Below are 11,467 nucleotides of genomic sequence, written 5' to 3' on the forward strand. Positions count from 1 at the left end.
GATGGAATAAGAATCAAGCAAGAAGCATACGCTCAAGGGATTCTTATTGATGCAGGGATGGGTTCCTGCAATTCAACTCATGAACCGATGGAGCCGGGACTGAGTTTGTCGAAGGCACAGAAAGAAACAGAGATTGATGCGACTAGGTACAGACCATTGGATGTTTGCGATATCTTCTTCACACAAGACCGGATTTGTCCTTTGCAGTTGGGGTGCTTAGTCGCTATATGCAGAGTCCGAGAGTGTCACATGGGCAAGCAATCAAGCATGTTCTAAGGTATTTGAAAGGAACTATGAGCTACGGGTTGTTCTTTAAGAGGGATGGATCAAGGAAGGTCACAGGGTACAGTGACAGTAGTCACAACATTGACATTGACGATGGGAGGAGCACCACGGGTCATGTCTTTTACTATGGTTCATCGCCTATCACTTGGACAACACAGAAACAGCCGACTGTTGCGTTGTCATCATGCGAGGCAGAGTTCATGGCTGCTACAGAGGCTGCAAAACAAGCAATATGGCTTAAGGAGTTGTTGAGTGAGATACTAAGCGTGAAAGGAGAGAAGATACTGCTTAGAATCGATAATGAATCAACCATAGCTCTAACCAAGAACCCAGTCTTTCACGGAAAAACAAAACACATGCTCGCCAAATATCATTTCATTCGGGAGTGTGTAGAGAGTGATCAAATCGAAGTTGATCATGTCCCAGGAGAAGAACAGAAGGCCGACATTCTTACAAAGCCTCTAGAACGGGTTAAGTTCAAGGAAATGAGGAGTTTACTTGGAGTTGAAGAGATCAAGCTTCCCAAAGTTCATGTTGGAATTAAGGGGGAGAATGTTGGATAATTCCAACTTGAAGAACAAGCTATCTCCTAGGAAGTTGCCTTAAGAGATAGAATAGGAAAAGGAAAAGTTCCTAAAGTCTTAAGTTGTAATATGTTAATCCTAATAGGTTTAGGAAAAGATGAAACATATAAATATATGAGTCTATGGAGAGGTGTTCTATGAGACTAGAGAGACTTGAGAGATTTAGTTTTTGAGAAGTTTTCTAAATCAATAAGAGAGGTGTTCTTATATTCTTCAAGTCTTTGATCTTATATTGGGATGCTTCATCCTTGGTGACTCCATGTTGTTTCATGTAACAGTTGAGCCCATTAGCCACCTCTCCTCTGTTTATCTCGGTCTGCAAATTTCATTTATTCACGCGGACTAGAAGAAGAGGAAAACAAAAATCACAAGAAGGTGTACCTCAAAGGTTCCTATGTCATTTGCTATACGGAACAGTACATTCAGAGCTTTGATGATTCGGGGACTGGAATTGAGCCACTCAAAAGCTTCCTTCTCACTGATATCTTCCATTCCTATAAAGCAGTACACTGCATAACCCATCCCAGCTGTCACCATCCCAACCTTCATATACTCGTCAAAGGTTGGTACGTGGCCTGTCCTTGCCCACTTTGTTAGCTGTTTGTACGCCTTCGCAATGATCTTGAACTGTGTTTGGAATCCACGAACCAATTAGTGTCCACAATCTATCTACATATATGTAGGTTTTAAAAGTAGACATTTTCAAAAATACTTTTTACGTCACTTTTTATAAATACCTCTTCATGTTATCTATTTTTAAAAATATATATTTTAATATACAAAATGACTAAATTATAATACTTAAACCTCAAATACTAAACTCTACCCTTTTAAAATTATACCTGAATGTAAAATAGAGAAACCAAACCTAAAAAAAATTTTAAAAATTAATTTAACATATTTTAATTGTGTAAAAAATGACAAAAATAAAAATGTTCAAAAAGATTATTTTTGAAAAAAGTATCTCAAAAAGTGCATTTCTAACAAATTTTCTTTTAAAAACCGCTTGTGTGGCTACATTACCATTTCCAACACTTGTTTCATGCTGTATGATCGTTCTTTCAGTCTCATTTCTTGTTCAATCTCATTCATAACTTCAAACAAATTTTCGAGGACGATTCGCAAATAGTCCGGTAGTATATCATCGGCACCAATATTCAACCTGGGCATGCCAAGATTTCTCACATGCTTAAATAAATTTAAAAGAGAAAGAAAGAGGCATATATGTGAATAAACACACACACACATAGCTAGCACCTTTGCAAACATTCCGTAAGAGCTGTAGCTTCGGGAACGGTTGCATAAGCATCATATGTATCATCCACAACAACTACAATCATTATGATTTTAGCCGCTATGATTCTTCCAAGTGAATACTGTGGTTCGAAATACGTGCCCAGGCTCACGAAATGACACTCCACAATTCTATCCCTAATGTAAGGTAGTTTAGATGCAAGATCTAAGTCCTTCCACCATCTGCAACCATAAAAGTAAATTAATAAATTGGGAAAAATATAAATTGAGAACAATGTTATCAACTAGATTGAAGAGTAGTATGTCACTTGGTGAGAGTTTTGAGTTCTTCAATGTAATGAAACTGGCAGAAGTTGAAGCCTTAAATCAAATTTGGTCCGTAAGAAAACGGCCCAAACCCAACTCGATCTCATATTTATCCTGCGAAAACCCTAATCCCTCATTTCTCTTCTTCCCCGAGAAAACCCTAGATCTCAATTGATCTCAATCGAGAACCCTAAATCTTCATACCGTTCTTGTTTCTCTTTTGTTGTTGATGGCCGGAGCAAAGAAAAGAGGAGGAGGAAGAAGAAACCCCTCAAATCGAACCGCTGGAACCTCACAACCGGTGAATCAAAGACCCGCGACTCTTCCTAGCCAATATGCCTTCACGCCGGCGAACCAGCGAGACCCAGAGACTGATTCTCAGGGAACTCCTGTCCCAACCCCCAGCCTCCAGCGAGACCGATGCCTCATTACGGAGACTATCCACCTCCGACAAACCTTTTCCACAACTCGAGGAGCTTTCCAGGAGCATCCCCTTATGGCGAAGCTCCAATCAGGTGTCCTTTTCCTCAGCCTCTTGCCTCTGCGACGAATCCACCAGAATTCTCGAGTCCACTTCGACAGTCTCCTCAGGTCTCGACTATACCTCGACAGTCTCCGCTACCTCGACAGGCTCCTCACGTCTCAAATCATCGTCCACCGTCTTCTCAACCTCGAGCTGGCTCTGGATCGCACCACAGTTCTCAAGCGCAGAACTCGCATCAGGAAGAAGAAGACCAAGCTGATTCTGAGGATGACGGTGCAAGGGAATCACAACTCCCAGCTGATGTACTCGCTTCTTTACATGCCATGCTCGTCCAGCCAGGCCGTGAGTTGTACACCACTGTCCTCTCTCCCACATTAGAGCGTGGAACTACTTGGTAAGGATTGTTTGTGTAGATTAGATTGATTAGAGTGATTAGAATTGAAAGGATTGTTTTATTGTTTTAGTAGGTTTGTTTCATTGGATTAGAAGGTTTGATTAGAAGGTTTGTTGTTGATTATATTAGTAGGTTTGTTGTTGAGTAGATTAGTAGGTTTGTTGTTGTTGTCGATTTGTTGTTGAGTAGATTAGTAGGTTTGTTGTTGATTATAATTTAACTTTTGATTTGTTTGTGTTATAAGGTTTGGTAAGGACAATGGTATGATTACCCGAAAGATTACAAAAGTGTTTACAAACAAGTTTGATGGGCCATATTACAGTTGGGGTTGTGTTCCTACTGCAAGAAGAGAAAACTACTTCTTGGAATTCACGGTAAACTTCTACTCCTTTCAATTTGATTTCTGTATTTATAGTTTGTTTTTTTGGATTGTTTGTATCACTAACACTAGTCATCTTTTGTAGAAAACACACACCTGGGATCCCTCACTAACCGGTGTCGTTCAAGAAAAGTTTTATACCATTTGTCAAAACCGTATGAAAGACATGGTTTCCAAGGCAGCAGCTCAGCGAGATGAAGCAAAACCGAGTTGGATTGAGAAAACTCTTTGGAAAGAAATGTGTGACTATTGGAACAGAAGAAGCCATGGCAAAGAGTGAAACCACTTCAGCAGCTCGAATGTCTGACTGTAATGGTCTTGGCCCTCACAAGCATGTATCAGGGCCGAAGTCTTACTTGCAAATCGAACAAGAGATGGTGAGTTAATAAGTTTTCATTGTTTAATAAGTTACATCAGATGGTTCATTATCTAACCTTTTCATTGTCTAACTTTTCAGGAAGTGGAATTGGGAAGACCGCCAACTATTCCTGAAGTTTTCATTAGGACTCATACCAAAAAAGATGGGACTTTTGTGGATAAGAAGGCGCAAGCAGTTCATGAGGCATATAAGCAAAAAAGGGAAGCTAAGTTGGCTGCTCTAGACAATGACGACCAAGCTGATGGTACATCACGTCGATCGGAGCTATCTCACGAGGAGGATGATGAGCTCTTTCTTCAGGTAATGTTACTTCTTTCTAATATGCATCATTAACTTTCATTGGTAAGTAATGATGTTAACTTTTTCTCTGTTTTGTTATGCAGTCTACTTTCATAAACGATAGAGGAGCATACTTTGGGGTTGGAAGCCTAGGGAGTTTCATCAAGGGCAAGCGGAAGTTCCCTGAAATGTCTTCTACTTTCACAAGCCTGCAACAACAGCTTGAAGAAGCTAACCGCAAAATAGAGCAACAAGCAGCTCTACAAGCAGAGCGTGACGCAGAGGCTTCACGGGTTGCAGCTAAGGCTCTACGGGTTGCATCTGAGCAACAAGCAGAGATCTCACGCTTGGTGAGCTACCTCAAGACTAACCCAAACTATGTCGCCTTCCTCGAGTCTCAAAGCAATGACCCAAACCTCTTTGATGTTTAAGTTAGGTTCCTTCACTATCCCTCCTTCCTTTATGAAAACTTTTGTAATCTTGTGACTTTTGTAATCTTTGTGACTTGTACTCTTGTTATGTTTGGATGTAAAATTAAACTTATGTGTTTGTTTAATTTAATGTTTGTTATGTTTTAGTTATAGTTTTCATAATCCTTTTTGTTATTACAAAATCAAATAATTCGTTTTTACTAGAATTTTTTAAAAAGCATGATAATTAAACAGTCGTAAAACAGTAACCAAAACGTACACAAAACAGTAACCAAAACAGTCGCAAATGAGTAACCAGATCAGTCGCTAAAGAGTTGCAAATTCAGTCGCAAATTTAGCGACTGTTTGGCGAGGGAAGAACGACCACAATTATCAGTCGCCAATTAGTAGCTCCGTGTCGACTATTTGGCGACTGATTATTTTAGCGACGCACTGTTTTGCGACTACGTAAGTCAGTCGCCAATCAGTCGTAACTAAGAAGTTTGCGACTGTTTAGTGACTATTTTTGTAGTTGCAAATCCATGTTTTCTTGTAGTGTAATGAGTTTTGTATATGCTTGGATAGGTGGACAGTTTCACTGGATACATTACTAACTACCCAAGACTCCAAGTGATTCTGCGTAAAACCCAGTGCTTCATCCATTATATCTTCAGAGGGTGTTCCCAGATGCGCTACTTCGAACAACTGTAGCAGTCCTCTAACATCTCTGGCTAGAGTCTCCTTAAACCTCCCATCTTCACCTCTGAATCTATCAAAGGCATCTACAATGAAACCACGTACCAAAGTAGATTTTATAAGTACATATTTTATGCTATGAATATGCTGCATGACATGTATGCGAATCAAGGAAACTACTATTCTTAGTTTCTTACCACAAGACATCTTGTGACCGTACAGTCTGAAGACCTCAAACATGATGGAGATTGTTTCCAAATCATCTTCCCCAACTATTATGTCATCCAACTTTGTGAAACTATGTTTAAGGATCTCTTGAATCTCTTTATCAAAATGATAAGAGATCCCGAGGCTGATAAACAAATGGATGAGACGAATCTTCTCCTTGTCACTGCTTTGTGAAGACATGATGAGCATGTCTCTCACGAGCGGCTTCATAGTTTCAATCTCTCTTTCTACTTCATTAAATTCCTAGAAAATGAATACAATGGGCTGGTCAAGAATCATGTTATCTGCTGCAAGATACGTGAAAGGTTCCCATATGAACTTACAGCGCGATCGAGGGAAACAGAGAGGAAGTGATCTCCCCAAAGGGAAGGAGAAAAGTGCGTCGAAGGACGAGTACCCTCAAGATCAGCAGACCTTACAACGAACAAGTCTTGTTTTGCGGGATTCCAAAATAGAGTGTGGCTGTGAAGCAAACGGCGAGGAAAGAGAGAGAGTTTGGTCTTAAGACAGAGAGGGGATTTTCTAAGGTAGGAGAAAGATCTGAGTCCAAAACCCATCCTTGTTGCTTCCATGTTTTATCACAGTGAAGACTCAAGAGAGGATGAGAGATGGCTACTCTATTTTACTTGAAGTGCTCTGTTTTTTTAGGTTCTTTTTCTTTTTCAAAAGGTATATATACGTATTATATCTTCTGCTCTTATTATTTACCTTAATAAGTAAACATGGAACAAAGGAAAGTAGGAAACTGTACGTGGTCAACGGCCAAGAAACGTTTAATGAATATTGTACGTAAAAACCAAAGAAGTAATACCACAATTATGGAGATTTTGTACACAAGAAAATCTGAGTAAGGTGGGATGTTGAATCTCTAATCTGATTGGGGAATGCATACGATCACGTTTGTATAGTTCTTTAAAAAATCTGTTTTCTCTCATATTGTCAACTTTTCTAATCATAATGCAAGATTCGGAGGTTATGGGGTGTAATATAGAAACCCCATGGGGAGAACACCAACAATATAATGTTTTGGCAAAATATGATATTGTACTAGAAACCATAATTTTGTTGTTTTGTCTTTAATAATTCCTAATTATTTAGTAGTGATGATCTAATCCTTGCAATATTAGTAATTTTATCTTCTGTTATTGTTGGACGCATATGTGAAGTGTGAACCGGGATATATGGAAGGGAAAAATGTCAGCGAATCATTTAATTTTTATCATATTTTTCAGTTAACCCGTCACGTTACCTGATCATGTTATGTAACAAGACAAGAATCACCTCGGCTCAACTGTGGTTTTGGTCTCTGTACATGCGGAGGTTGGTCTTAAGACGGAGAGTCACCGTAAGTGAGCTAGCTTTTTAGATTCGAAACCCATTCAGACTACAGTTTTGGTTGATGTTCTCTGTTCTCTGTTTTATTTCAGAAGCCTCATCTTTCCCACTCACGTTTTATTTCCCATTATCCAAGTCATTACGTGATGATTTAGTTCCATTTGACATCAAGATTCAAAAACATAATACTAAAATACAACTTGAAAATACAGAGTGATGAGGGCAACATAATATAATTCACAACTCACAAGGAAAAACACCAGAGATCGAACTAAATGGACATATTAGGAGATTGCACTGAAGACATGATCAGTTAATGCAACACATCAGTTGTTTCTGAAGGCAATGTAGCTAGCAAGAGCCACCAGAGGCGCTGCCTTATTGGAATCAAACCCTAGAAGCTGTTCCTCTGCTTCTCTTCTCAGTTTCTCAGCAACCTCCTTCGATTTCTCCAAACCTATCAGCCTTGGATACGTCAGCTTTCCGGCCATTACATCTTTTCCGGCAGTCTTACCCAATTCATCCGTAGATTTTGTTACGTCAAGTATATCATCAACAACCTGAAACAGTAGCCCAATACATCTCGCATACTTTCTAAGTTTCTCGATCTCTTCTTCTGTTCCACCTCCCATTATAACCCCTAATACAGCTGCTGCCTCCAACAACGCCGCTGTTTTGTGGAGATGGATGAACTCTAGACGCTCCAGTTCCACGTTGTCTGGATTCAATCATTCGCTGCTTAGGTCTATCACTTGTCCAGCAACTAGCCCTGTTGTACCCATGGATTTTGCCAGCTCAATCACCGCACGGATCATCCTCTCAGGAGCGACCAGCTCACTCGACACAACCGTCATGTGCTCAAACGCCAAAGCAAGGAGTGCATCACCCGCCAAAACCGCCATGTCTTCTCCAAATACCTTGTGGCTGGTGGGCTTGCCTCTGCGGAGGTCGGCATTGTCCATGCACGGAAGATCGTCATGAATAAGAGAGCTCGTGTGGATCATCTCGACCGCGCAAGCGGCTGACATGGCAGTAGCCTCGTCACCTCCCACGAGCTCGTAGGCGGCAATACAGAGTAGGGGCCTCACACGTTTTCCGCCGGCTAGCAATGAGTACCGCACAGCCTCTTGGATCGTGAGGGGTTCTTGGAGAGGTACCGAAACGTTGAGAGCCGCGTTTACGGATTCGGATTTACGGATCATATACGACTTGAAGTCCAAGGCAGAGTTGCGATCATTGCTTTTCCCTTCCAGTGGAATCATTTCTCAGCCTTGTGATGAGGTGATAGCAGAAGAGACAGACAAAACAGTACGTTTTTGGAGATTGTTTAATGAGGGTATGGAGTTGTATCTTCGTCCTCTGGATTGGATGAAGAGAGAGGATGAGCTGAGATGAACAACAGTACGTAGTAGCCATGGACGATCCCACCTTCTCCGATATAATTTTATAATTGGGTTTGCCCAAATTAATGTGAGTAAGTGGAGCTCTTAATAATAGGTTCTAATAAACTCCTAATGCTTGGAAGCAAAGCAATGAAGGTCAACGTCTTTACTGTTATTTTTAAACTGTAGTCTGGGAACAAAATAATATGAAATAATTTCAATTATGGCATGAAAAAGTCACGTTCTATGTACATATTTTAACAAAGTAAGAAGTTCAAAATAATCGTTAGAATAATTGACTGCAGTTCATATCATGTTAAGTAGTGACTGGAGGAAGCTCTAATAAAAGGTTTCACTTCCCAAGTAGAGAAAAATCAGATCCCAATTTGTGAAGTCTACTCCTATATGATTTATGAGTCTTTGCCCCAGTCCTTTGTCAAAGGATTGTGTGGTAGAAAATTCATAGGAGTACATCATGAGTCTCTAAAATTTTGGGGCACTTGATCAGAGTAAGTAGAATACAAAGAATCAGGTACTTACAGTTCATATTTGATACTATTCTATAGGAGAACATGGTTGAGGTATTGTAGCCATGTGACCAAGCTAAGCTCTTGATCTGCGAGAGAACACCATGCAATCTCAGATAACTTGTAGAAAGCTGATGGATAAGACAGACATATAACATAAGCTGGTGTAGAAGACGGTTCACCTGTTACCGTCTCAAGTGAATATTGAACTAACAAGTCCAGGGCCGGCTCTATATATATATGTGTTGGGGTGCATTTGCACAGGGTCAAGATCATCAGACCTTACAACGAACATGTCGTGTTTTATGGGATTCCAAGATAGAGTGTAGCCCGGCTGTGAAGCAAACAACGACGAGGAAATAAAGAGAGCTTGGTCTTAAGACAGTGAGGGATTTTCGAAGGAAAGAGAAAGCTCTGAGTCTAAAACCCATTCTTGTTGCTTCCATAGTTCTATGTCTTATCACAGTCAAGACTCAAGACTCAAGAGACTCTGTTTTTGGGTTCTGTTTCTATTCCAAAAGCTTTCTCTTATATCCATTAAACAAGGAACAAAGGAAGAACGTGGTCAACGGCCAGGAAACATTTAATGAAATTTGTGCAAAAAACTAAAGAATACCACAATTATGGAAATTCTGTAAACAATTGAATCCGGGAATAGTGGGATGCTGAATCACTGATTGGGGCCGGAACGCAAACATTCATGTTTGACGTTTGTATAGTTTCTTATTTACATATATAAAAAGTGTTCTCTCATGTTCGTCAACTTCTCTAATTAAAATGCAGGATCCGGAAGGTTACGGGGTGTAATATGAATTTGCTGTAATAGTTATCGTCGCATCGATTCTTAAAACAAGAAGATCTACATACGTATAATATATATATAGCAAGATCCGCAAAGGTACGGGGTGGCCTAGCTAGAAAGTAGAAACCTAAGGTAATAAAAAAAGTGAGTGAGTGAGTACGAAGACCATGTAAAGAGCACTAAGTTTGATACTTCGATGTTTTACCAATTAGCATTCGGAAACATACCGAGCACTAAGTTAATTAGAGTCCGTGTGATCACGTTTGTATTGTTCAGTAATGATATTTGGACACATACTTCGATCTCTGTAGCTTTGTGATCATCTTTACAATTAAAAGGACAAAAGGGTATAATTAAAGATCGTATTCGTATAACATTTTTCCAGAGTACTTCAATATCAAAAGCTGCTGAGTAATTCAAGAAACTAGTTTAACAAACAAGTAATGCTTCAAATGTACAGAATAATTTCAACAAAAACAGAGGATTTTAACCAAAAAGAGAGTACTTCAATATGACAAAATAAATCATGAGACCAACAACAGCAACCCCGTAAGGTTTCCTTAAAAACAAACAAAAAAAATTATTATTTTAATCATATATATATATATATATTATCTTTTATTAATAGTAACCATAAAAAAATTGACAACTGTCTATTTTTTCCTGAGACACGTTTTTTGTTTAATCAATTGAAGTAAAGATTCTCTTATTTCTTCCTTCTTCTCATTATTATATTTTTTTTTATTAGCAACTCTCACTGGAAGTAATATACTCAACAAACAGTTCAAATGAAAGCAATTCAACAAAAAAAAAATATACGGAGGTGCACTTTTTTATGCAATATTTTGGATACTAGTGAATTTCACAAAAATAAATGACATTGGAGATAACTTTTTAAATAGAACTAAGATCTATCCCGTGGTACACCACGGGCAATTGTTTTTTTCCTTTTCCTAAATTACTCTTCCACTATTAGTTTTCATACAATTGGTGTAGTTATGTTTTAGTTTCATAATATATATATATGTTACTTTGATATATATATATATATTATATGTTTTTCGTATTTTTAATCAAACTAACTATATATGTTTATTCAACATATTTGTTCTCCATGTTCTGGAAGACATGTTTAAACACAATATTAGTTGTTGGTGTTTCAATCTTGCCTCTTTGTTGAGAAAAAATAATTATAAAAACCCTAAATCTTTTAGAAAGCAAGAAGTGCTATCCTACTATATTAATTGAGAAGTACAAAAATAAAAATAACCTTAAAAAGTGTAAAAATTTACATACAACTGCCATTAGAAATTGTTAAATAAAAGCTAAAACTATCAAGGGTATCAAAGATAATTAATAATTAATAATCTTATTATTAATCAGCAAAAATCGCGGATTACATGGATAATCAATTGACTTAAATTAAATCTATTTACCAAATCTTTATCCTTTTAACTAACAAATCTCATACGCATTAAAATTTTTAAAATGTGGAAGCAATCTTCGATTACTGCCGCTGATTCTATGGAATTCATCTTAGTGGATGATTGATGAAGCTGAATGTTATTTTCCATAATTAAGGTTTTCTTCTCAGTATTTTTTTATTAAACAATTTCTTTTCCTAAACATATAATAAGATTATTTTCAGAGTTTCTTAAGTTTGGTAAGAGCATTGGTGTCCCTCACAGTTGGTCCTCTGAATAAAATAATAATATTTTAAATCTTAAAACACATTTTCTTGTG

The 11,467-nt window shown here is 38.2% G+C and overlaps 2 protein-coding genes and 1 pseudogene across 2 annotated transcripts; all 3 read right to left on the reverse strand.

The window, feature by feature from the left end:
- On the reverse strand, positions 1,051-2,209 carry LOC104748191 (terpenoid synthase 19-like). The gene is made up of 4 exons (XM_010469868.1): positions 2,127-2,209; positions 1,893-2,031; positions 1,251-1,496; positions 1,051-1,185 (listed from the first exon to the last, which is right to left on the reverse strand). Exons 1-4 carry the CDS (start codon positions 2,207-2,209, stop codon positions 1,051-1,053), a joined length of 603 nt encoding a protein of 200 aa, XP_010468170.1.
- Positions 5,268-6,250, reverse strand: LOC104748192 (terpenoid synthase 18-like). The gene is made up of 3 exons (XM_010469870.1): positions 6,002-6,250; positions 5,648-5,921; positions 5,268-5,536 (listed from the first exon to the last, which is right to left on the reverse strand). Exons 1-3 carry the CDS (start codon positions 6,248-6,250, stop codon positions 5,268-5,270), a joined length of 792 nt encoding a protein of 263 aa, XP_010468172.1.
- Positions 7,318-11,467, reverse strand: part of LOC104748193 — a 5,521-nt pseudogene continuing 1,371 nt past the window's right edge.

This window comes from Camelina sativa, chromosome 15 (assembly GCF_000633955.1).
Source record: "Camelina sativa cultivar DH55 chromosome 15, Cs, whole genome shotgun sequence".
NCBI lineage: Eukaryota > Viridiplantae > Streptophyta > Magnoliopsida > Brassicales > Brassicaceae > Camelina > Camelina sativa.

Coding starts and splice junctions, on each gene's coding strand:
- LOC104748191 (XM_010469868.1), bottom strand. CDS start 2,209: ATGATTGTAGTTGTTGTGGATGATACATATGATGCTTATGCAACCGTT. Junction 2,032..2,126: donor CTTACGGAATGTTTGCAAAG/GTGCTAGCTATG, acceptor TGGCATGCCCAG/GTTGAATATTGGTGCCGATG. Junction 1,186..1,250: donor ATGACATAGGAACCTTTGAG/GTACACCTTCTT, acceptor TGAAATTTGCAG/ACCGAGATAAACAGAGGAGA.
- LOC104748192 (XM_010469870.1), bottom strand. CDS start 6,250: ATGGAAGCAACAAGGATGGGTTTTGGACTCAGATCTTTCTCCTACCTT. Junction 5,922..6,001: donor CTGTTTCCCTCGATCGCGCT/GTAAGTTCATAT, acceptor TTCATTTTCTAG/GAATTTAATGAAGTAGAAAG. Junction 5,537..5,647: donor CGGTCACAAGATGTCTTGTG/GTAAGAAACTAA, acceptor GTTTCATTGTAG/ATGCCTTTGATAGATTCAGA.